The 26,169-nt window shown below is 54.3% G+C and overlaps 1 protein-coding gene across 2 annotated transcripts; it reads right to left on the bottom strand.

Moving 5' to 3' along the window:
- Nucleotides 1-634: 634 nt before the first annotated feature.
- On the bottom strand, nucleotides 635-24,972 carry TXNDC5 (thioredoxin domain containing 5). Of its 2 annotated transcripts, none has more exons than XM_043908587.1 (10): nucleotides 24,645-24,972; nucleotides 21,133-21,282; nucleotides 15,493-15,598; nucleotides 9,570-9,666; nucleotides 7,033-7,148; nucleotides 5,880-5,966; nucleotides 5,098-5,241; nucleotides 3,192-3,274; nucleotides 1,840-1,969; nucleotides 635-950 (listed from the first exon to the last, which is right to left on the bottom strand). In XM_043908587.1, the coding sequence occupies exons 1-10, from the start codon at nucleotides 24,926-24,928 to the stop codon at nucleotides 828-830; spliced, it is 1,320 nt and encodes a 439-aa protein (XP_043764522.1). In that variant the 5' UTR covers nucleotides 24,929-24,972; the 3' UTR covers nucleotides 635-827. The 2 variants fall into 2 exon arrangements, with proteins under 2 accessions (XP_043764522.1, XP_043764523.1); XM_043908588.1 differs by lacking the exon at nucleotides 24,645-24,972 and adding an exon at nucleotides 23,523-23,879.
- Nucleotides 24,973-26,169: the final 1,197 nt, after the last annotated feature.

The following is a 26,169-nucleotide window of genomic DNA, read 5'->3' as shown; positions in this document are numbered from 1 at the left end:
ACCTTCCTAGGAGTTCTTAGAAGGGTCATGACGAGCCGTGTGGAACTTCCTACATCCACAGTTTCAACAGGAGACTGACTCCTGACGTTCACAGGGACTCTGGCTCACATCCCCTAATGAAATCTTTCCAGGAGAGACAAGTATCCCTTCAACAGTAATAAGCAATCGGTCAAGTGTCAACACCCACACGAGGCTATGGCAGCGCACTGTCTTCCTCAGGCACATGTCGGGCACCACGGCTTTCACGGCGGCTCACGGCCCTCCGTGAGAGGCACCTGCAGAGACAGGAGGTCCAGGATGGGCTGGAAAAGTGGCTCTTCCACAGGCATTGGGGGTCTGTGTGTTAAATCCGCTCCAAGCTATGGACCAGCCACCTTAGGAACAAGTCATGTGACCAAAGCAACTCAACAGGGCCACAAGGCAAGGCCACCTCTAGGACTCGTGGGCCCTTTGAAAACCACGCTTTGGATGACGCTGTCACCAGAATCACTCAGGAGCCAAGAGTAGTCTGGCAGTTGGGTTTTCCTGGACTCTATTTTAGTCTCCAAGGAAACCATTTCGATTTCACCAAGAGCAGATTAAAGCAGGGAACGGATGGTAGGTCGCCACCGAAAATATTTAGTTTGCAAAGGGATCGTGAGTTACACATTTACTTAGAGAAACTTAAGAATCTGTAGGGTGTGTTGGCTTAAAAACACACACAGAGAAGATAGCACGAGTTTAGTACATTCGGATCTCCGAGTCACCACTGCGGGGAAGCCGGGAGCGGCCGAGACGCGGCGCCCCATCGTGCCCAGCGCCAGGCGGGAGGTGGCGTCCAGCCGGGCTCACAGCTCATCCTTCGCCTGACGCAGGACGAAGCGGTGCAAGGAATCCAGGTCGCGGCCCCCGCTGTGCTCGCTGACCTTTTCTCCTCCTCGGAAAAGCAGCAGTGTGGGATAGCCTCGTACCTTAAAGAAAAGCAAAGCTTAAAAAACAGCCTGAATCATGCACAAAGGAAAAGCAGAAAAGATCCTTGAGTTGTGCCCAAGGAAGTCTACAGCTAGATTTTCAGAGCACACAGACCCTCAGAAAACGACCGGAGGCTGCAGAAAGCAGAGCCTTGGGGCTCAAACCCAAACGAAACACTGTCAAGATTAGCATCGAGGAGGGGCTTCACCCTGAACCGGCGGCTTGGACTTCCACACCAGCCCTGGGGAGCTGGTGCGGCTGGCGGGGGCCTGAGACTCTGCACCTGTCTGCTACAGCTCACCTCTTTTCTCTTTAAAACACAGACACACTGTCTTCTAGTAAGCAGATGACATCTGTGCTATTATCTCTTCTAATAAACTCCAGAGGCCTCAGAAGTGTTTTAAGCAAACAATACAAGTTGAAAAACAGAAATCGCAAGTGTTCTAGGCCATTTAATGGTGCTAATGGCATGGAAAAATGGCAACAGTTGTATGAAGAAGCCAAGCCACGCGCCTACCCTGCTGGTGCAGCCCTCCCAGCGGGAAAGTGTAGGATCAAACACTTCCTGGATGGAGCGCCGCCCCGTGTCTGAAAAGCAAGCTCCTCAGGCGTTTTACGAGGAAGGCGACGCGCCAGCTGCCTGTTTGGTCAACGAGAATGGTCCTGCAGGTGGTGGCCCAGCCTCCAGCCAGGTAGGAAAGCCTCACCCCCACCCACCACCACAGAATCGTGTGCACTCACAGAGGAAAGCCTCTCTTTTGGGAGAGCAGCTCTTTTGCTTTTCAAATGAGAAAGAAAAAAACGTCAAGACTCTCAGAAGGACACACACACTTTGTTGAGCAGATGAGCGCAGCGTGAGTGACCTGGGATGAGGCCCCGCGGACCCACCGAGTACTTGCCGCAGAGGCTGCGTTCGGCAGTGCAGTCCACCTCGGCGATGGTGACCTCCGCCAAGCCAGGGAATTCCTTCTTGGAGAGCTCCTCCCAGGTCGGGGCCAGGTCCTTGCAGTGCCCGCACCTGGGGACAGAACGTGACAGTGCCTCTGAGGTGCTGGGTCCGCTCAGCCATGCGCCGCTGCCCAGACGGCCTCCTGGGCCCGAGTTTATAAACGTCTGCCTCTCCTGCCGGTGCATCGGCGTTCCCCCATCCCCGAATCCAAACCCAAGGCGGCATTCAGATAACCGGACAGACACAACACAGTCTGAGAACAAGGTTTAGCTCTGAAACCTTCTCTGCGGGAAACTGCGGGCTCTCTGGTTTATGAGTGTACCAGGAACAGGAGGAGATGAACTGGAAATGAGACACTTTTTAAAAAAACAATCACTTGAATACCAAAAGCAGGTTCGATTTCTTATGGTGTGAAATGTTCAAGACAATTTGAAGCTTCCTTGAGGCTTCGGCGACGCGCTGTGAGCAGGGAGGCACTGAGCCCCGTTCCAACCCCCCTCCCCCTCTACAATCTGCTGTCCTTACACTCGATCTGCACAGCTGTAGGTTTACCAAAAACCTGGAAATACCTAAATTTTAAAGGCATCATTTACTCGTGTTTCTATTCTTTAAGGACAGACAACCCCGAGTCACATGCTCCGTAGCGGTTACTCGCGAGCACTTGGGACGAGACCAACAGAGGAGCAGACGTGACCGTGGTGACGATACTTGTTCGTATCGTCAGGATCCTACATTCTCCTCCACATTTTTTCCAAATGGGCTGTTTCAAGACAAAGCTCTCTTCCCACGTCACAGCTAAGGAAACGGTTCCAGAGATCTAAGGGGCTGCCAGGGTCACAGGTGCGAGGCACAGCCCGGAACGCGCTGTCCCCCCGCCGCCTCTGCTCCGGGACGGGCAGGGCAGTGACCGACATGCTGCACGGCCCCAGCGGCGACCCAAGTTCCAACATCAGAGACGGAGGGCCAAGGCTGAGCTGCAACGGCCGTCTATGGGGAGAGCGCCCAGATCCCACTCAGCTTCACCCTGACGCTGGCTGTGATGGCCATCTTCTGTTTTTAATGTTTTCTCCCAAGTAAACTGAGCTTGAACCTCCTCCTCCACACACCAAACTCCCACCTACCTGAATCCAGGAGCCATGTGGTAACACTTCCTTTTCCCTGAGAGCACGACTATGTGTAAGCGTGCTATGTGCCCACAACACTGAGGCTGGAGGCTCCGCGTGAGCGCAGAAAGTCAGGATGTGACCTGAGGGCGTGACGACAGAGCAGTTTCTGACCAACAGCCACTTACCATGGAGCATAAAACTTGACGAAGGTTATGCCTTCTGCGACGGCGTCATCGAAGTTCCTCTCCGTCAGCGTCAACACGGTGCCCTGGGGAGGGAAAAGCCACCACTCAAATACAGCAGAGGCAGCAGCCTGGGTCAAGTTTCGGGACCCCGGAAATACAAGTCAGACATCTGCAAAATGGTGTAATGTGTGCTCCAAGGCTACACACCAACACCCGCGCAACTCGCCTTTCACAGAACAGCAGTAACTAATCACCGGGCCCACGGTCCGGAGCCCAGGGGATGCGGGGCGGCGGGGCGGGCCACGCCTCGGTCTGCACCTCGCCGGCTTGGAGCCCCAAACACTGACCCCAGTCCAGACTGCCTGGCCTCCCTGCACTCTCTACACATGTTGCTCTTCTCGCTGGTTCTATGCTCTCATCTGTGGATTCATGGAGAGTTTCTTCTCTAAGGACCTTAAGAGAAGCACAGGCACTGTTGTGTTTTACAGATAACAGGCTGCTTTCCGTCTTAAAATTCAAAGTTAATGTGAATCTGAACTCTGGAGAATTCAGGGCAAAGGGGCCGCGAGGCAGTCTGCTCTAAAGCACGTCCATCTGGATGGTTCCTTACGGAATTGTATCCGCTCCTCCAAAAGTGGACCTGCGATCCTCACGTGGGAGCAAGAACACGGGGGTGCATCACGTGACTGCAGCACCATGGCCGCCCCCTCGGGTCTGGCACGGGGTCCTGGTGTCAGCGCCCAGGAGGCCATCCGGACCTGCCACCTTTCTGTCCGGAGAGGTGACCACACTCCCTGAAAAGATCTTAATGGTGGAAAATGATTATAAATAGAAACCGTCTGGGCTTGATGAAAACATCACGGTATATAATTAGACTGGATCTGGGATGACCTTTACAACCACTGAGACACACACTCCCCCTGACATAGGGTCCATAACTACAAAATCATTTGTTTACTTCTTAAACCAAAACATCAACGTTTAACCAACATCCACGCGGTCCCCAGGCGCCGAGGTTCCCGCTCAGGGCGGAGGAGGCCCACCGCGGTGAGGCGGGGGTAGGCAGCCCCTGGTTTTCCAAGCACAGAGGCCTGGCCTCGGGTGTGGTGACTCCAGCCAGTCACGACCGCCCTGTGACCACTCAGGCTGGAGGGTCACTGGCGGGGAGGGCAGGGCGTCCTCCCCAGGACCGAGGCTCCCCGTCCTGGGGTAGAACCCCACGGGCCGTGTGGACGGAATCAGCAACACGAGGACTCCATTTAGGAACTGAGCTGAGCAAACACGATTCTGACTCGTCAAGTAATCTCATTCCCACCCCTGGCTTCGGCACCTATGTAAAGCTGCAGACATGGGACCCAACTCATCTCGGGAGACAGACATCGGCTTCAGACGCACACCCCGCCCAGCCCGGAGCACCAGGCCCCAAACTCGGTGCACCGTCCCCTGGACACCCAGCGCCTGCCCGGCATCCCTGGCCAGGCTCCCCACCCCGATGCGCTGCTGGAGCTGGACTCGCCTCGGCTGCGGGGGCCCAACGCCGCCCACCTCCAGATACAACCCTTTCCCGTCTCCTTCACACGGGCTTCACCAGGCAGCTTTCTTCAAGTCCCGGCCTGCTCCAAGCCCGCCACTGGCTCCCTACAGACCTAAGACCCTTGCGGGCTGAAAAGGCCTTCCCGGTGCAGCGGCCACCGCCTCTCCCCCTTGTCCTCCTCGCCCTGCCCTCCCGCACCGTCCCGGACACGGCTGGCTGACCCCCGCCCGTCGGGGCAGCCCCTCCGGCAAATACCCACTGGCCCCTCATCTGTTCGCTGACACAAGGGCAGCGATGACTGCATCCAAGGGAAGAACGGTCCCAAAACGTGGACCGCGGGCTGTCCCCACAGCGTCCCTGGCGGGCACCCACCTGGTCGGCCGTGGGCTCAGCGGCCAGCGCCGGGGCCTCCGAGGGCTGGGCGGGCTCTGGGGCGGCCCGCCCCACGCTCTGCAGCTGCGACTCCACGTACTCCCTCAGCGAGTCCAGGTCCCGCTTGCCCTTGTACTGGTCCACCTGTCGGGGCACAGGCGCAGGTCAGGGCTGAGGGGCTGCCCCCTGCCTGCCCAGGACTCAGGCCTTCAGATGTCTCCCTCTGGGGGTCCCGGCCCCGTGGTGTCTGCTGCGCAAACGTCAAGGGAAGGCATAAATGATCAGCCGAAGCTCTGCTCTGAGCAGAGAGCTTGACAGGGCCTCCCTTCAGGGGAACCGAGGTCACCAGGTCTGGGCGCTGTCCATCGGGCAGGGGCGCAGTGGACGCTGACCCCCCCAAAGGTCGGGACCAGGACTGTGGACTCAGCTTCTTCTGAAGATAGCCCGAGCCTCCGGCGCTGCGTGTTAACACCTGGCGGCCCCTCTCCACCGTCAGGTCTCACCAGGGAAGGCTAGGAGCCTCTCGCCCCGTGGCGTGTGCGCCTTCAAACCAGGGCCCGAACCGCCTGTGCCGGCAGCTGCGCCAGTGAGCTCAGTGGCTCACCGCGCCCGGCTCTCTGTGGTCGCACGGACGGCAGCCTGCCAGGCTCCTCTGTCCGCGGGGATTCTTGCCTGGAGAATCCCAGCCCACTGGAGTGGGCTGCTGTGCTCTCTCAACCCACGACAGCTCACCTGGCGCAAAGACACAGCTCCCGTCTCCACACGGAGACCCCAAGACGTACCTTTTTGCCATCTCGGAACCAGAGGAGCGTGGGATAACCTCGGACTTGGTTTCCTGAGCAGAGTTCGTAGTGCTGCGTGCAGTCCACCTGGAGAGAAAGACCGCATGCCCAGTCAGTCTCTCTGAGGGCCTTCCTGACCAACCATCTGTCGGACACTCAGCATTTTCAGAAAGGAAACTACTCGAATCCCCCATGGGCAGTGTCTGCAGCTTCTAGAGAGACCTCTCCCAACAGCTGCTCAGACGCCCCTGAGCAGAGTGGGCAGGGGAATGAGATGTCCTTCAGAGACGCAACTTATTTTCACTCAAAAACTCCAGCTTTTAGGAAGCGATCATTTACCCTAAGGAGGTTAACAGGTAGAAAAAGGGACCCTACCCTGACACCTGGAGAGGGGATGGCCTGCTGCTGGGGACAGAGACCCCCCCGCCAGTCACAAAGCAAGCTGAAAAACGTCCCCAGGTCTACAGCCAGACCACCCTCAACACGCCTGATCTGGTCTGATCTTGAAAGCTAAGCAGGGTAGAGCCTGGTAAGAACTTCGATGGGAAAAATGTCTTCTCAGGTTCAAGCTTACAGCGTTTTAAGAGCAAAGGGAAAAAAAGTCATCAATTTTAAATAGGAGTATTTGGACTATAATAAAAAGACAAAACTGAAAAACCCAGTGGTTAGGCTCCACTTCTGCCTTCCCCACGTGAAGCAGGAAAGGATTCCCGGCAGCAGGGTGAGCAGGCGGGGCTCACTTTGGGTGGGTCTTTTGTACCCCGGCTGGGCGTGGAGCCGAGGTCCTTTAGGAACCAGCTCCTCGGTGAGACCCAGGGTGGATGGTCTCCGAGGGCATCCAGTGAACATTCTCTACGGCTCCGTCCCAGGTCTTGGCAGAAAGGCTTCTGGGGCTGCCAGTCCAGAACCGGCCACTGCTTCAAAATAAACCAAGGAGCCAAAGCCCTAATTTTAATCTCTAGAATGTGGAAAAGCCAGCACTCTCAAAACCAGGTTGCCATCTGTGAAAGTGAAATGAATTATCAACTGGCACGCTAAATGGAATTAATAAATCAAGTTTGCAACGACATGCACAGAATGAATAATGGGCTACTCAGCTAATTAATCCAGCCAAAGGCCATCTATTTCCAGTTTAATAGGGGCGCTCACTCACCTTGCCAATCTTGACAGTTTCGGAGTGTTCAAGGCCCAGAGCCAGCTGCTCCCAGGTCGGAGCCAGAGCTTTGCAGTGACCACACCACGGGGCGAAGAACTTGATGAAGTGGTCTCCTTCAGGGGGAGAAGGCGGGGAGGGGGAGACAGTGATTTACAGCCACCCACACAGACAGAATGGGCATGTATCAGCTTTGTCTTCCTGCAAAGCTCAACTCAGGATGAACCCTTCAACTGGTAAGAAGTGACTCCCCATCAAATACGTCTCTATCCCTGAGTTCATGACCATCCTTAGAAAGGAATTTGTCACCTTTGAAGGACACCAGGGAATCAACTCATTATTTGGAAAACTGGCAATAAAGGGTAAGAAACAGGCACTTTATAGCCTGTCTTTCCTGAGATGAACTGCACTCCGGATAACGGAGTGATAAACAAGGGCCAGTTACCTCTAGCTGAAAAAATATAAAGAAGGGACGCTGTCATTTCAGCAGTGGTGCTGGCTGGCATCGCTGGTGAATTACGGATCTAGGCAGTGATGAGCAAGGCTGCTGACATCAGAGAGAGACTGCCCAGCCATGCAGTCGCGCTCACACCCCTCAAAATATCAAACACAGAGCGAAAAGGGCCCGAGATCCAACTGCCAGCTCACAGGGAATAAAGACATGAGGGCCCGGGGCCAGGGAAGCTGTATTCCACACCCTGGGACCATGACAAGTCCCCACTGCGGGGACCGTGCAGGTCAGATAGTCTGTGTGCTCAGCAAACTTCTAGAAGGCAAGGAAGAGAGAGCTGAGGGAACACAGAGACTGAGAGACACTTAGGAGAGAGATTTAAAAAAGCAGAGAGGGAGAGCAGACTCAACTGCTGTGCTGCAGAGCACATGTGGGGGGTAAAACCGGAAGCAAAGTAAGTGGTAGTTCCCGCGTGGTCAGGCAGCGGGCGGGAGAGGGGGGCCGGGGCCTGAGCTGACAGTGGTTACAGAGTGACCACTTCATGACCATTCACTGCCCCTACACTGCTTTCTGTATCTGGCTTTTCACAATAAAACAGAAGATTAAAAAAAACAACTAAGACTTGAGTATCACTCTCTTGGCTAGGAAGTAAACCACATCATGACTGAGAGACTGGACTTTTATCTTGGCTCTTGACCTTGACCAGCCTAGGGCCAAGAAAGGCGTCAGGCTGCAGGCAGGGAGAGGAGACCAGCGGCCCTAACGGGACCCAGGCTCCGAGTCAGGCTCGCCAAGGGGATGCTCACAGGGCAACTGGTCAGCGCGGCAGGGAGGCATCTGAGGGAGGTGGGGGAAACTTGCTTCGACAGTCAATATTTTGTACCAACTGTACCTCAGTTCTTTCACACAAACGAAATATATATATATATGTTAGCAGCTGGTCTGCAAGGCTGGAACCATGTCTCCCCAGACAGGCCCCTCACCATCCTGAGCTGTGAGGTGGAGACAGCGGGTCCAGGATGTCCAGGAGCCTCATGGGGAGCGGGATCAGGGCCGGCGGGGCACCGCTTTCCCGGCAGACCCGCAGGCCAGCGGCCAAGGACTCGGCCCCTCGGCGGGTGACCCACTCAGGGGGTCGGGGCTGCGCTTTGGCTGGTTCTGGTAACACAACCGGCGGGGAGTCCAAGCCCGACTCAAAGTGACTCCCGGAGGACAGAAACCCTGAAGGTCCACTCCCAAAGCATCGGGACCAACAATGACCTTTAATTAAAAATGGAACGTGGCTGCAGGCATCAGAACAAATGATTCCAGCCTTGGAGCAGGTGGGTTTTCACTCCCAGCAGGCAGGACCCAGGAGGCCTGACACAATTTTAAGCCCTTTTTCAGAAAGGTTCTGCCTCGGTCGCATGGAGGATCTCTCTCCACGGCAGCATCTGAGCGCGGAGGTCAGCCTGGCGGCTGGGTTCCTGTCCAAGCCCTTCACTGCTGAGCTGAGGCTTCTGAGTGTGTGTAGAGAGGTCCTACGCACATTACTACCGTCAGAAACTGTGCTCGGGCCACTCTGACATTGAGGAGACGAACATGTGGTGTCAGAAGAGTGGTTTAAGGGTGAAGAACACCTATCCTGATTGGTGTGTTACAACGGTCCCAACTAAATTCTGCTTTAAACAGGTACACCTTTGTTTCTGCCTCAGGTCAGTAAGTACACGATTAAGACTAACAGAAACAAACATTTCACCATCCAACGGCGCAGGTCCAGCCTATGCACAAATTAGCTAAGTGCACGCAGTCCCGACGTGCCGGTTCGCACACCCAAGGCTTCAGCCTGGCACCAGAACCGGCCTCTCCAACGGATGGAGACATAATCTCCAAGAGGAAGAACGCTAGACACGGGTGTCAGCGGGGCTGGATGAGTGAAACCCTGGACAAACACCACCCATGCAGTGGCCTCCGAGCCCTCGAGCAGAGCAGCGAGAGCAGCAGCCCCGGCCACGTGGCAGGTCGACCCGCCCCCAGGGGCGCAGCCCCGCCCCCAGGCACTCGCGCGCGCACGCACGCACGCACGCCCGCCCGCCCGCCTGCCTACCTTGCGCCACGTGCAGCTCGAAGTTGCCGGCCGAGAGCTCATACAGGCCCTGCTTGAGCTCGGGGGTGCGAGGCGGTTCCTCCGTGGGCTCTGGAGTCTGATGGGGGAGACGGAACAAGAGTCACCACGGGTGTGTGTTGAGGGACCGTGGAGCCTATCACGGCTTCTGCCTGGAACCTTCTGCGCTCTCCTCCCTCCCCCGGCCACCTCCAGCCTCCCAGGGATGCTGCTGTGTGGAGGGGCGCCCAAGGCAGGAAGCAACTTGATCGGGGCAAGAGGCCCCTTGGCAAGTGCTGTAGGACTGATGCTCCAGGGCAACCAGGTGACAGCCAGCGGCCCCCCTCCGTCCTTTGCTGCCCTCCAACCCAACCCAACGGAGCAGACAAACTGAAAGGTGGGCCGTCCCAAACTAGCACCCCGCCCGGTTCTTGGAGAGGAGACCCAAGACGGCTGGCAGAACACAGAAGTGAGAGGCACCGAGACCCTCAGAGGTGAAGGCGGACCCAGCCACCCTTCATGCTCAGCGACAGTAGGAAGAGCCAGGAAGGAAGGTGAGACTCTGAAGAGCTGGTCAAAGGGAAAAGGTGACGAGAGGGAAAATTTGGACGGATGAACGGTTACAGAGAGAAAAACCACAGAGCAAACTTGGGCTGCACTTTTAAGAATGTAATTCATGGGACTAAGTTTGGAACAGAAACAGTGAAGGGACAAGAAGTGGCTTCTTTAAAGGCACTTCTCCAGTACCTGCGCAGACACCGGTGTGAGAACTAACTACTAACCACCAAACCACACCATCCCACATGTCTCCATTTTCTTTTAGGCCAACACACCTGTAGCGTCCAACCAGAGCAAGCAGAGGTGAAGAGATGATCACTGAGACATCACTGTCCTTCAGACATGTGGGTGTCTGTTATTCAATTCTGATCTAGGGGTTCGTATTTCCATTAAAATGAATATCCAAATTAAGTCATTAGAAGCTTTCAAAATGCTGAGAGCTCAAAGTTGGACAGAGTTGTAATTGTAAAGCACCATGAAGTTTTCTACTTCTGCTTCACTGACAATGCTAAAGCCTTTGTGTAGATCACAATGAACTTCTTAAAGAGATGGCAATACCAGACCACCTTACCGGCCTCCTGAGAAATCTGTATGCAGCTCAAGAAGCAACAGTTAGAACTGGACGTGGAACAACGGACGGGTTTCAAATTGGGAAAGGGGTACGTCAAGGCTGTATACTGTCACCCTGCTTATTTAACTTACATGCCGAGTACACGAGCAGAGGTGCTGGGCTGGAAGAAGCACAAGCTGGAAACCAATAACCTCAGATATGCAGATGACACCACCCTTATGGCAGAAAATCAAGAGGAACTAAAGAGCCTCTTGATGAAGGTAAAAGAGTAGAGTGAAAAAGCTGGCTTAAAACTCAACATTTAAAAAACTAAGATCATGGCATCTGGTCCCATCACTTCATAGAAAACAGACAGGTAAACAGTGACACACTTTATTTTCTTGGGCTCGAAAATCACGGCAAATGGCAACTGCAGCCATGAAATTAAAAGACACTTGCACCTTGGAAGCAAAGCTTTGACAAACATAGGCAGCAGATTAAAAAGCAGAGACATTACTTTGCTGACAAAAGTCCGTATAGTCAAAACTATGGTTTTTCTAGTAGTCATGTATGGGTGTGAGAGTTGGACCATAAAAAAAGCTGAGCACCAAAGAATTGATGCTTCTGTACTGTGGTGTTGGAGAAGACTCCTGAGAGTCCCTTGGACTGCAAGGAGATCCAACCAGTCCATCCTAAAGGAAACCAGTCCTGAACATTCATTGGAAGGACTGATGCTGAAGCTCCAATAGTATGGCCACTTGATGCAAAGAGCTGACTAATTAGAAAAGACCCTGATGCTGGGAAAGATTGAAGGGAGGAGGAGAAAAGGACAACAGAGGACGAGATGGTTGGGTGGCATCACTGACTCATGGACATGAGTTTGAGCAAGCTCTGGGAGTTGGTGAAGGACAAGGAAGTCTGGCGTGCTGTAGTTCACTGGGTCGCAAAGAATCGGACATGACTGAGCAACTGAACAGCCACATGAAGCTTTCTGCTGCTGGCTCGACTTTCACGCTCCGTTTGCGTTAAGTGCTAAGGATGTCTGAGAGAGTGATGGCTAAGGGACAGTCAGTGAGGTCCAACAAAGTGAAAGAGAAGACTGGATGTCGCTGTGTATAAGGTGTTCAAAGGGCCTGCGGTGGTAAAACGCCTGTTTCTGGCACCAAAGGAGCATGTCTTTGGTACTTGTTCCATGGCAGGTAAAGACAGATGATCATTACAGGAACTTCACAGTGTATCACAGAATGGGTACCGTCCCCAGGCTGGGGACAACGTGGGCTTAGTGTCTTAAAAAAGCAACCTGGGGCTTCCCTGGCGGTCCAGTGGTCAAGAATCCGCCTGCTGATGCAGGAAACACGGGCTTGATCTCTGGTCTGGGAAGATCCCCAGTGCAGAGGAGCAGCCAAGCCTGTGTGCCACAACTGCTGAGCGCGTGCTCTGGAGCTGATCCCTGCGGCGCGAAGCCCCCCGTGGCGAGAGGCCCCCGGTGGCGAGAGGCCCCAGCCCTGAAACTAGAGAGAGCCCCCTTGCCTCAACCAGAGAAGAGCCCGTGCAGCACTGAAGACCTGGCAGAGCCAAAAATAAAGACTTTCTTTAAAAAAGAAAGCAACTCGGCACTACTCAACAGGAGCTCTAAAAGTGGTCTGGCTTTTTTATTTTTTGCCTTGCAATGTTATGTTTGGATCTATATTCTAAAAAAGTCACTCCAAAGTAGGGAAAAAAGTCTTTTACAAAGATAAAAATGTTCCTTATTACAGCGTTCTGATGACGGAAAAATTAACAACCTAAATATCCAATGACAGAAAGGGCTGAATTTTGGCATATCCACAAGATAAAATATGATCACTGTAACGATCATTCAACTATATAAAAAGATCATTAATGAAAAGAACCATGTCTGATGATGACTTAAGGAAAAAATACAGAAGGAAACAAATATAAAAATTGGAGTAGAAGGTAAGAAATGGCGATTTCCCTTGACTTTAATATACTACCATAATAATAGGAGGGAAAACCTTAAATTTATCCTGTTTAAATAGGAAAATGTATATATTAAGTTATTTAGGTATAAATACAGAAGGGCTTCCCTGGTGGTTCAGATGGCAAAGAATCTGCTTGCAATGCAGGAGACTCAGGTTCAATCCCTGGGTCGGGAAGATCGCCTGGAGAGGAAATGGCAACCCACTCCAGTATTCTTGGCTGGAGAATCACAGGGACAGAGGCAGGCTACAGCCCACGGAGTCGGAAAGAGCTGGACACGACTGAGAGACCAACACTTTCATAGAAGTTTTTTTTTAAAAGCTTTCTCTTAAAACATAGAGCAAAATTCATACTGAGAAGAATTCTGGTTTGTAATATGAAGTCTAAATACTTCAATTTTTCTGTAATAAGTCAGCCTAGCATCATTTCCAGCAATGCCCACAGCTCTGACGCCAAGATACGGCAGGGGGGTGACAGGTCCAGGGTGGGGTCCGTGTGGCCACAGCCCCAGGAGAGGCCCTGGGCGACGCTGAGCCTTGGCCTGGCCACAAGGTCCCCAGCCCTGGCCCGTGCACTGGGCTCCACCCCCAAAGGGACGTCGGCTCATGAGATGATGTCTTTCTGCCATCCTGACCCTGGCTGATGGCTTCCTGAATACAGTCATCACAGAAGACTGCCTTTTTTTTTTTGGTGAAAAACTTATTTTAAATGTTTTTGGAAACTATGAACTCCCCTTTAAAATCGGCTTCTTCCCCCCCCTCCAGAGAACACACACACAGAAAAAACTTTAAGTTTAAATCTATGTGAAAGTTACACCTGCTGGTCCAGCTTTCTTGTCGTGACAAAGATGCAAATTTACTGAGGGGTTTGTGGTTTCCCTGTTACCTAAAATTAGACACAGCTCTGATCAACACTTACTCAACACTGTATGCCAGTGGTCTTTAGCATGCAGTTCTGGGTGGTGGTGCTCAGTCGTGTCCGACTGTGGGTAACCCTGTGGACTATAGCCCGCCAGGCTCCTTGGGCCATGGGATTTCCCAGGCAAGAACACTGGGGTGGGTTGCCATTTCCTTCTCCAGGAGATCTTTCAGACCCAGGGATCAAAACCGCGTCTCTTGCCTTGGGAGGTGGGTTCTTTACCACCGAGCCACCAGGGAAGCCCCGAGACTTTTTAGAAAGATGTGACAGAAAAGCAGCACTTGGGAAGCAGCTGGGTTTCTGATCGGCTCTGACCACTACACAGAATGTAGGGGAGAGAGGGAGGACCACACGGACACCCTGGAAGGGGACAGCAAAGACCCCTGCAATTGCCCAGACAAGCTCCAGGTCAGGGGACGCTCACCTGATGCAAGACCGCAGACTGAGCCAAGCGCTGAAATGGAAACTACATGCAAAGCCCTCCCACTCTCTCAGTGCCTCATCAGGAATGCACAGCCTGGGGACACTGGCCACCTTCGTGCTCCCATCAAGGTTCCCGCCCGGCCTCTGCAGGCCTGGACCCTCAGCATCCACCAGAAAGCTCCGCACAGGAAAGGGACACTTCGTGGAGGGCTCACGGTCGTCAGGATTTATGACAAGGTGAAGACTCTATTGTCAACTGGAGGACTGAGGTTTACAGACTTTTCTCAGGAACACATTACACGTAACTATGTCTTTAAAAAACATCCCAGTAACACAACACTGTAAGTCACTACAGTTCAATTAAAAAAAAAAAAAGACATCAGAAATCATAGTTTCCACAATTATATCCTCAGAGTAGGGAGCGGTGGCCGTTAAGACACAGAGCGCTCAGGGTATTAAATTGTGTTCTCAGCCACGCCAGTAGGGCCGTGGGGGTGTGGCCCACGGCAGTGGGGGGAGCAGGAGGTTGTGGAGGGGGGAGCTGGGGTCGGGGGGAGCGCTGAGCAGGACTGGGCACCCCAGCAGAGGCCTCGCCCCCAGTAGGCCACGAGTCCCTCTTTGGTGGTGAGGAATTAGCGTGATTTGAAGGGCACGTGAGACAGGAGTGGAGGGTGTGTTAGCACGTAGTAAGTGCACTTCTGTGGGCTGCGTTCTGAAATAGTCACCGACAACCCTGACCGCAGCCAAACACAGGATGGGAAGACGGGAGACCAAGCTGTCGGCATCGCTGGGGCCAGAGGTGGACACACAGGGCCATCACCACTGCACCCTGCCCGCCACGCAGCAGACTCTTCTTCCTACTTCTGTGCGTGTTTGAACACTTCCAGAATAAAAAGTTTCTAAAACGTCATCTTTTCCCACTAAGGTACTTAGAGAGTACTCAAATTCATAGAGACAGAATATAGGGTGATGGGTGCCAGGGGCTGGGGGAGTTAGTGTTTAATAGGAACAAGGTTTCTGCTTGCTGTCCATTTGCTCAGTCATGTCTGACTCTTTTGGGACCCCATGGACTGTAGCCCATCGGGCTCCTCTATCCACGAGATTCTCCAGGCAAGAGTACTGGAGTGGGTTGCCATTTCCTCCTCCAGGGGGTCTTCCCAACCCAGGGATCAAACCCGTGTCTCCTGCTTGGCAGGTGGGTTCTTTACCACTGAGCCACCCGGGAAGCCCGGGTTTCCACTTGGGAAGATGGAAAATTTCTGTGGGTGGATGGCTGTACCACATTAAGAATATTTAATACCACAGACTTGTACAAAAAGAGGGTAAATTTTATAGTGTATTTTATCAAAATTTTTTAAAATAGCAAAAAAAAAAAGTGAATCTTTACCTATGACATCACTGAGTCCTAAAAAAAGCTGCTTTAAGATGGTACCTAATTGGCCTCTTCACTCCCCCACGAACGCAGGAAGGAGGAGGGGTGGCCGTGTGTGTACTCACGGGCGGCTCCTCGTTGAGCGTCTGCAGCATCCAGTTTTCCAGGGCCTGGAAATCCCGGGGACCCTGGTACTTCACAGCTTCTTGACCAGGTCTGAAGAACTTCAAGCTGAAAGAGTAACAGAGGATTAGACGGAGATTTTAAAGCACTTCAAACTGCTCTGAGCAAAGAATAAACTCATTTAGTGAAGCAATCGTAAAAACAGGGTGTCAGGCGGGCTGTGGCCAGCTCACTCCTGCCCCTCCGTGGTAACGCTGGGGGAAAAAAAAGCAATGTTCGAGGAGGTGGCATATTCACTTAATCCTCCATTTTAAAAAGTTTCTCATGTTCTTCTTGAAAAACAAAACCAAGGTGAGCAAGTCAGGCTGAGCCCCCGGCCGCGAGGGTCAGGAGCAAGAGCTCCCCGGCTTCCTTGCCTGGTACTCGCTGTCCTTTCCGGCTCCAGTAGTTTTTAAGGTCTGCCGTTTGAAGAGCCACCTAGAACTGTGGTGGAAACTGACTGTTCTGCAGTCAACGTATTTCCAGGCTGTTCAACCTTCACAGGGCATGAGGCTCCAGCTACAGTGAGAGTTCAAGTTTCCAACTTTAAGCACGACCCTGACTTTGGTTGATAATGGCCTGTTCCCTTGTCCCCAGAGAAGGAATCTTTTCTATTTTCCACACATACGAGCCTCTGAAGCTACCTGCAGATGGAGCACGGAGCTCTGTCTTTGGAGGGGAGCAGAGACAACACCTGGCTCAGGGGTAAAGAATTCAAGTGCCAATGCAAGAGACGCAGGTTCAACCCCTGGGTCAGGAAGATCCCCTGGAGAAGAAGATGGCAACCCACTCCAGCATTCTTGCCTAGGAGATCCCATGGACACAGGAGCCTGGTGGGTTACAGTCCATGGGGTCTCAAAAGAGTCAGGCATGACTGAGCAACTAAACAACAACAAAAGACATCATCCGAGACCGAGATGAACACGTCCAAACCCTGGGTCACTGCCTGAGTGATGGGACAACATGCTCCCGATAAAACATAACAGAAGGCGTCAAGGGATGAAGGGAGGGGAGGGAATAATTCTTCTATTGACAGAATCAGTAGGTGGTGGCAAGGATGAAAGGGGAAATATGGCTACTAAAATACAGCTACTGAAAACAGAGAAACACAGACTAGCATTCTGGGGCAAGCCTACCCATCTAAACACCCCCTAATGCTTCCTGGCATGTATGTGGGTTTTGTTAGGAGATGCCCAATGTGCAGCATCAGAATATAAGCAGTTAAGATATAGCAGAAGTCAGAAATGTGCGTTTGGATAGCTAACCCCACAAAGGTCTTAAACTGAAGCTTCACACCAAACGAGAAAACCAACACACTGGCCGCAGAAAGCATTCTAGTGAGAATGGGCTTACCGGCCTCACCCAGAAGCTCAGATCTTGTGATGGGCTAGGGGACACCTCAACGTGACTCCAATGAAGAGTATCTCTCCCCTTCCCTGGCAGCTTATACTTTTATAACCATGACAAAAAAAACCAGTCTAACTAGACTTGGCCAGTGTGTCCCTTCCTCCATGAAGTTTAACATTTCAAGTGACTCCGAACCTGCCCTCACACCTGTGACCACCGGCAGCCGCCCCCTGGAGATGCTCTGGAAACGTGCGCCAAGCCCCCGGAGGACCGGGGCAGCCCCATCCTCCACTCCTTCCTCTCGGTCAGGCGCCCCCCTCTGACAGAGCGCCTCAGGATGGAAATGAGTGGCTCCTCAGAGCATTAGAAAGAACCAGGCATTGCTGACCCCACCTCTTGTTTCTTTGCTAAGGTTAAACACGGTAGAGCCTAATCTGTCAAATTTTCCTCATTTGGTATACACTGACTGAAGCTCAACTGATTTTTAATCTGTTTCTGCTGTTGGATTAAAAACCTTTCTAGGCTGCCCAAGTCTGAGATTCTGGAGAAGTTCACAGACCCTGGGGAGAAATAAGCTTCCCTGCCGGGGCATCTGACTTCATTTTTACCGTGGATGGAGAGGCAGGCGGCGGTGGAGAGCAGGCCACCGGGTTCAAGCCCCACGGACAGCCCCAAACCTTTCTGCTGCTGCCGAGCCTCCATCGTGGCACTTGCTTTCCCAGTGAACTGTCTCTCTCTCAAGGAGACTGCAGGGGAGACAATCCCCACTGACGGGTCCCTCTGGAAAACAGCAAGATGAAGTCCTACCACCACAGATGGAATGGTGTTATGGGGTGAATAAGAGAAGGTCTGCCGGAAGTCCTGACCCATGCTACCACAGAACGTGACCTGAATTAGAAACAGGATTTGCATGGAGGCAATCAAGTTAAAATGCGGTCATTAGGGTGGGCCCTAAGCCAATATGGTGTTTCCCTGATGGCTCAGTTGGAAAAGAATCTGTCTGCAATGCAGGAGACCCCGGTTTGATTCCTGGGTCGGGAAGATCCCGTGGAAAAGGGACAGGCTACCCCTTCAGTATTCCTGGGCTTCCCTTGTGGCTCAGCTGGTAAAGAATCCACTTGCAATGCAGGAGACCTGGGTTCGACCCCTGGGTTGGGAAAATCCCCTGGTGAAGGGAAAGGCTACCCACTCCAGTATTCTGGCCTGGAAAATTCCATGGACTGTACAGTCCATGAGGTCACCAGGAGTCAAACACGACTAAACAAATTTCACTTTCTTTATAAGCCATTGTGACTGGTAACTATATATAAAGGGAAATTTAGACAGAGAGACGGCACACAGGAGAAGACTGTGTTGAGGAGGAGGACTAGGGTGATGCTTCTACAAGTCAAGAACATCAAAGATTGCCAGAGCCAGGAAGAAGCAAAGGAGGATCCCCGAGGGGGTTTCAGAGCCCTGATTTTCAGCTTCTGGCCCCCAGGACCGTGAGAGTGCCTCTCTGTTCTTTTCGAGACACTCTGTGTGGCAGCCCTAAAGACCCCCTTCAGCTCTGCCCCTGCTGACATCTTCCCAGATGATAAAGATGCTTTAATGGCTCAACAGATCCCAAAACAGCTTCCCAAGCACAGGCAGCCTTCTCTACAGACCTGGGAACCCAAACTCCCTCCCTCTCCAATCCTTTACTCAGCTAAAGGTGCTAGGAAGGGTTGACACAAATACTAATGTGCTGACCCCCGCCCCCAACGCCCAGCATTTACATCATCATCTAATCCAGGCCTCAAAACGCCTCTAGAAGCCCACACAGGTCAACCTATGAAGGCCCTAAGGCCCTACATTTTATGCAGCACGCCCCTACCTCCTGCAATCTGTGAAAAGAATCTGGTGTTGGTTGTGACGGTCACAGGACTCCTTCCCAAACCATACAGTGGGAGCTGGTAATTCTCTTTAACAACTCTAAAGCAGGGTCTGGTTTTCCTGGAGGGACCAGATCTTCTAAAAACAAAATCAAGATGCCTGCTCCAATGTGGATCTTTTGGTATCTGTGAACAGCGTCTGTGGAGCCACTGATGGTGCATCCAGAGAGCTGAGACGAGCAGGTCTGGGCGGGACCCTCCGCTCCCTCTCTGACACCCCACCCAGGCCTGCTCAGCCCTGTCACTGGTTCACGGTGCACACGGCCGCACACAGCCAGCGGTTCAAGAGTGGACACCAACCATCTGTAGCTCCTGCCCCTCCAAGTCACAAGCCCTCTACAGGGACCTGGCCCCACAACGCACTAGCTGCTTCTCCGGGACGCTCTTCATCCGTTTGAAAGCAACACAGTGAAGCACAGGACAGTGATACCAACAGGCAGGTACACAAGGCAGGAAGTTCTGTCTCTAGTGCTCCGACCCGACACAGACTTGAGATCCCGTGTCCAGGTCAGCAGGCAGTCACCGAAGATGAGAGTCCCAGAGCCCTTTATGGAAATGCCAAATCTCCGAATGTTGGGGGAAACCTTAACATGCACTGGGCACGTTCGGGCTGGTGTCTGCACACACCAGTGCGGGGGTGGGGGTGCCAGCATCCTGCTTCACACTCAGAGGCTGAGGACTGCAGCCACAGCTGCAGGATATGTGAACGGCGAAGCCAGGGTCCAAACCGCCGCGCCCAGGTTCCAGCTCAGAGTGCCAGCCCCTTCCCACGCGGCCTCTCAGGTTTGAAGATCAGCTCAGGTCTCCTACAGGATTGACTTCATTCAACAGTTTGAACGGACGTGTTGGGGCCTGCAGTGCCCGACCCGTCCCCCAGCCTTCTGGAAATGGCACCTTCCCCTTTTTGAAGAAGTGCCCTTCACCCCAACATCAAATGTGGAGTCCAGAAGAGGCTACTGTCTTCCAACAAGATCCCGCCTCTCTGGCCACGAGGTCTATTTCTGGAATGAATACTCCAACCAAGGTGGGCTAATCAGCAACGGGCCTAAGCCCACCATGTCAACAGAGCAATGCAGAGCTGGCAAGGGGAGTCACCTTGAGCGGGGTGCAGAGAACCAGGCCACCTGACCCTCAGAGCTCCCACAGCCTGCAGACTAAGCCAGCCTCATCAAGCCCCTCTTTTGTTCATTTAGCCAGTTTCAACTTTTGTTCTTAAAAACTATTTTAACTGCCAAGGAAATAGAGTCTCACTTGTCAGAACGACTGCACTTTCTTTCCAACAAAAACGGCCCTTGTGCTGGTCAGGTGCGGAATAACTCTAGAAAAGAGACTAAAGAATTAACAGCGTGACGGGGCTTCCCTGATGGTCTGGGGGTAAAGACTCTGCCTTGCAATATGCAAGAGACACCAGTTCGATCGCTGGTCCAGCAGGATCCCATATGCCTTGGCGCAAATAAGCCAGTGTGCCAGAACTACTGAGCCTGGACTCTATAGAGTCAACAGCTGCAGCTACTGAAGCCCGGATGTGGAGAGCCTGTGCTCTGCAAAAAGAGAAGCCACCGTAGTGACAGGCCTGGGCCCACAAGCAGAGTAGCCCCTGCTCACCGCAACTAGAGAAAAGCCTGTGCACAGCCACAAAGACCCAGCGTAGTCAAAATCAAACAAACCTTACAAAAAAAAAAAAAAAAAAGAATTAACAGAGTGACCAAAAATTTCTGACAGTCGGTATTCACTATGTAAATGTACATGGGACAATCAGATGTGACAAGACCTCATGGAGAACAACACCATTTTTGTCTGGCAGACTCGTTCTTAATTATATAAAAAGGAAAACTCGGCTAATTGAAGGCTTTTTCCAAAGTCCAAAAAAGCATCTAATACACAGCATACATATAACCCTGCCTAACAAGAGGGACTGCCGGCTCCAAGTTGGCATCGCCTCACTTCTCAGAACTACGAAGTTGCCAAAAATGTAACTTGGACTTCCTTTGGCCCGAGGTGGTTGGCGGAAAACCAAGAAAGACCTGGAGGGCGCAGAGCGCACGCCCGTCACTCACGTGGGGGTAGCCGCGCATGCGCCCGTCACTCACGTGGGGGTAGCCGCGCATGCGCCCGTCACTCATGTGGGGTAGCCGCGCACACCCGTCACTCACGTGGGGCAGCCGCGCACGTGCCCGTCACTCACGTGAGGTAGCCGCGCATGCACCCGTCACTCACGTGGGGTAGCCGCGCACGTGGGGCCCCCGCACACGCCCGTCACTCACGTGGGGTAGCCACGCATGCGCTCGGCACTCACATGGGGAAGCCGCGCACGTGGGGCCCCCGCGCATGGCTGTCACTCACGTGGGGTAGCCGCGCACGCCCTGGGCGGAGCACAGGTCCGAGTCAGCCGTGCAGTCCACCTTGGCCACGTACACCTTGGCGTCCTCCATGCTGTTGTACTTGTCTCCCAGGTCGTTCCAGGTTGGCTGTAGCCGCTGGCAGTGTCCACACCTGTAACAAGGGGCGGTAGGAAGTATGCTGAGCGTGAGGCGGAGGGGCCAGTCCAGCTCCTCAGCCAGCCATCTCCTAGGGTAGCGGGGCGCTCCGATCCCACCCTTGTTCACACAGCGGCGGAGATGCAGCCAACCAGCCCACCATGGCTGCGGAACCTCCTGACAGTCCCGGCAACGTTCTCAGCGAGGCGCGGCGCCCGATGCCTCTCGACTTGGCCCCTGCTGACCTCCCAGCTGACCTCTATCCACCTGCCTTGCTTCCTGGGCCGCCTCCACTGCTAGCCCTGCTGGACACACTTTCAGGTTCCCGCAAGCGCCCTATCTTGGCTGGGCCCTGGGAGTGAGCATGCCTTCCTCTGACCCTTCCTAAGCCCACCCGGCCGATCACTAGTTGTTCGGCTTGGGTGTCACTTCCTCCAGGAAGTCAGCCCGGACTCCCAAGCTGGCCGGTGTCCACTTCCTTCTCTCCCTAGTCGGGAGAGCCCCCTCACCACTCCTCGGTGGCAGCAGCTCCGGCCTTCTCACTGCCACTGTCCCTTTAGGGTCAGGTCTCCTACACCATGTAACCCACTCTCTCCAAATACAAACCAGCCTCCGAATGAAATCAGTTCTGCATTCTCACCAGTGAGAAGCTTATTTAAAAAAAAAAACAAACTTGTGGCCACTCAAAACTTCTAAATGGGCACTTACAATATTCACTGTAAGAATTTAATGACATAAGTATTTTAAAATCATCTATCATTTAAAATAATATGCTGACTTAAAATGACTGCTTCTATCATATGGCTTCAGTCATATGGCTGATCACCGTCTTTTAACTGTTGGCTGTTCACAGGGCCATACTTAAATACTGTATCACCACACTGAAAACTGGGTCTCAGACTCCAGGCGCACTTTCACAGCATTAGAGTCCATGGTCGGCTCCCCCTTCTCCTGCTGTGTACTCATGGTCTCTACCATGGAACCCCTTGCTGTAGTGCTTTTTAGAGTGCTGTCAGAACACCCAGCACTTCTGAGTTCATCCTCAAAGCAATTTCTCCATAAAATCAGTGTTAAATCCCCTTGCCTCTTCTTTTTTTCTGACAGATGACCTCACCAGAAAGCATCTAAAGGCAGCACTAGAAGACCTTGCTTTAAGCAAACCTGTTTTCCCGAAGCAACACCTTCTAGGCCACAGAAGGAAAATCCTGTTTTATGAGAGATTCAAATACAATATGAATCACTCTTTTCTGGAAGATATCTGTGAGGGAAAACCACCGTCAGATTTAAGTCGATGTGGTACAAGTGCCAAGACGACAAGCACCTTCCTTTCTACAACTGGATGCCTGAGACACGTACTAAGTGCTTAGCAATTTCCTAGTGATGGTCCCATGGGTGCCTCACAGTCGGCACCCTGGTTTTGGACCCTTGGGGCTACAGCACAAAAACTCTGAGACTGCAGCTGCAGAGGCAGTTTGTGGTCAGTAACAGAGCAAGGCCACCTGGTCCTTTCGAGGCGGCGGCCGCAACCTTGACCTCACTGTCACCAGATTCAATGTGACCCGAAAACTGGCCATACAGAAACTATTACCTGGCGCTGGCACACCTTTACCTCATACGACAGCCCTGCCTCTGCTGGGTTCAGAGCGCGCGCGCGCACACACACACACATCAATGCTATCACTGGCTCCTGCCCCCGAATCCCACGTGGGCGCTCAACATTCCAGAGACTGAAATGGAAAGAGACCAGGGGCAGCCCAGTGTATCCGAGCTGAACTCCCATCTGCTCTTCAAGTCTGCTAACTTTCAAAGTTACTTTTTCTGGGAGCATCCACCTAAAACTCTGTAAGGCACACACAATGAAACAGGAATGTAGTAGTCCTCTCCCTCACTCAGGCCAGGGCTAGATGGTGAGCATCACAGAGACTCCAAATCCAAAACTCCATTAGCACTACGATGTCTACATGTCAGTCTTTCTTTTAAAAAATAAAGGAAAAAAAAAAAAAATCCATGGGCAGACTTATTCCACAGAAGCAGACTTTACTATGTTTAACTGCAACAGCTACTCTGAGAACACCCTCCACAAAGAAACTATCCAGAGCCATTACTTTACATTTCTATATCCACTGGGTTCTAAAAATTCAGCTCCTTTGGTTCTTGAAACACAAGGTATCCCATAAATACAGTCAGTAAGTGACAGGTCTGAGCCAGACCAAAAGTGTGGATGTAACTCCAAAGGAACTGAAATGCAGTAATAACCTGAATATGAGGGGGAAGAGTTTCCTCCAACTTCTGCGGGCACATTTTCTGAACAGGCGGCTTTTCTTGGGAATCTTCTTCCTAATCCTTTTTCCATGCCTTACCCACATCTCAAGGAGGCTCCTGGCTCTGGGCAAGAACGCCAAATTCTGCAGTGAAGCCTGCAAAGGCCTGGGCCCTAGACCGGCTGGCTGCGCCGCCCAGAGAACCCCCCTCAGCGGGCATCTAGACCCTGGGAGAAGGCACTGGGTCCCTCTGCTCGTGTCAAGGACCGGGGGAGTCTCTCTCTCGGACGACTTGCAGGGCAAGTGTCTCTGGGGTCGGCACGGAGGCTCACAACAAAGCCCCCACCCGGGAACCACGGCGGGTGGGGGGGGGGGGGGGGGCTGCTGTCTGTTCAACGCTGTGCCTTTTCCCACCTCACACTTCCCAGATGGCCAGGCCCCAAGAAAGCGGAGGAGTGCACGACCCAGAACAGCCTTGGGTCGGGGGCCAGAGGGTCCTGTCACCCGGAGCACAGCTCGCCACGGCCCCGGAGCTGCGGAGGGGCCCCCAGGCTCCGCACGGCACCCCGATTCCCGGGGGAAGAGAAGGAACCCTCTAATGCCCGGACCACCCGCCTCCCACTTCGCGAACGCAGAGCCTCGGAGTCCCTGCGTTTCAATTAAACCCCGTCCGCCCTGCGGCGAGCGCACGGGACAGGAAGTCCACGTGTACACGCCGGACCCCGGGTGTCCGCGCGGCCGCACGTGGCTTCCGGATACCGGCCGAGCCACAGGCCGCTGCCTCCGACCAGCGCATTAGTTTGGGGCTGGGGGACGTGGTGCGGGCGGGTTCCGGGCTCCCAGCGGCCTCGAAGGACGACGAACCCTGCCCCGAACCCCCGGTGCCGGAGCTCCGGCCTTTTCCGGTTCGGCCCTCGGGGACCGCCCCCTCTCGCCCGGTCCCTGCCCCTGCGCCACGTCAACGGCGAGCGCCCGGCGCGCACCGCCCCCTGCGCCCCCAGGCGCGAAAGCCCCCAGCCCCTCGCCGGGCGCCCCAGGCCGCGGGCCCGCGCCCCCCGCCCCGGCCCCGGCCCGACCAGCGCCCGCGGAGCCCCGGGCGGGCGGCGCGGCCAGTTACCAGGGCGCGAAAAACATGACGAAGTGCGCTGCGCTCTGGATGCCGTGCGTGAACATGTCGGCCGTGTACAGGTGCTTGGCGTGCGGGTCCTGCCCGTCCCCGCCGCCGGCCGCGGGGGGCCCGTCCGCCGCCACACCCGGCTCCTGGGCCCGGGCGCCCCCCCGCCCGCCGCCGGCGTCCAGCAGCAGCAGCAGCAGCAGTAGCAGCAGCGGCGGCGGCGGCGGCATGGCCGGGACCAGGGCCCGAGGCCGAGGCGGGAGGAGGTGTCCGGCGCGCGCGGGCATCTCGGCGGGCTGGGCGCGCTCTCGCCCCGGCCGCCGGTCCCCTCCACGCCGCCCGCCCCGCCCCCGAGGCCCCGCCCCGAACCCCCGCCCTCCGCGCGCGCCCGCCTCCCCAGCCCAGACGGGCCCGCGCGCGCCCGGGGATACTCGCTGGGAGCCTGGGGGACGGGTGGGCCGGGCCCCCGACAGCCTCCCGCGCCGGCCTCCCGCACCTCAGGGCTGGAGGGACAGCTTGGGCCAATCTCGCGGGACCCCGGCGCCTCTCCAAGCCCTGCTGGGCCCGCTCTGGCGAGGGGCTGCGCCGAGGACTGGAGGGTCAGAGGGGCTCGGCGGCCACCGAGGGCGGTGTCGGCCTCGGTTCACCGCAACTACACAAAGGCGAAAAAAAGAGCGAGCTGCTGTCAGAACTGAGGAAACTGAGCAGAAGTGGGCGAGGTTTACACCTGAATGAATCAAATTCTCGGACGTCAACTGTGATTCTGGGTCCGAGCCCAGGGGTGTGATGAAAACCCGCTTTCCAAGCGAAAGCTTGGGGACGCGCCCTGACCCGCCCTACCTCGGGATGAGAGGAGAGCCGCTCACAGCGTCTTCTCGGACACAAACCCCGGCAAGGTCCTCCTCCACCGGCGCCCGCCTGGCGTCCCAGGGCGCCCGCGCCCCCCAGGTGCATCTGGACGCGCCTGCTTTGGCCCCGCGGGCTGCGAGGCGAACCCAGGTGCGAAGCGTGTGAATCGGGCGCCTCAGTTCACACCTGCGCACATGCCCAACGGCACGCCGTAATTGAGGGTTAGGCCTCGCCCTGGGGATCTGAAGCTGAATCAGGAGACTCACCGGTTGCCTCCTGGGGTCCGCAGTCTGGGGAACCCCAGGCAGTGAGACACGGCAAGGGGAGCGCCCCATGACTCACCTGTCATTAACACTGCCCTGGCCACTTCTCAACCTAAGACCGCAGTTTGCCAAATACCAAGCCATCAATTTCCCCTCCAAACCAAGCAGTTAACGCCCAACACCTGGGAAACTTCTCCCCATCACTCCCTCCTCTCCCCAATCTCCTGTAATTCAAGCCCACCGCATTTCTTGACAAATCCAGTTTCTTTCCCCCATTCGCAGTGTTCACACCTTGGTCAGACCTTACTCCTGGACCGTGCAGTGGCTTTCTAAGGGCCTCTTTCACTCATCAGGCTGGAAAGTTAACTTTCCCAAAGCCTGCCTTTTGACCATGATGGTCTGCTGTGAACACCCTC

This window comes from Cervus elaphus, chromosome 7 (assembly GCF_910594005.1).
Source record: "Cervus elaphus chromosome 7, mCerEla1.1, whole genome shotgun sequence".
NCBI classification, from domain to species: Eukaryota; Metazoa; Chordata; class Mammalia; order Artiodactyla; family Cervidae; genus Cervus; species Cervus elaphus.
This window is presented reverse-complemented; position numbering and strand designations above follow the sequence as displayed.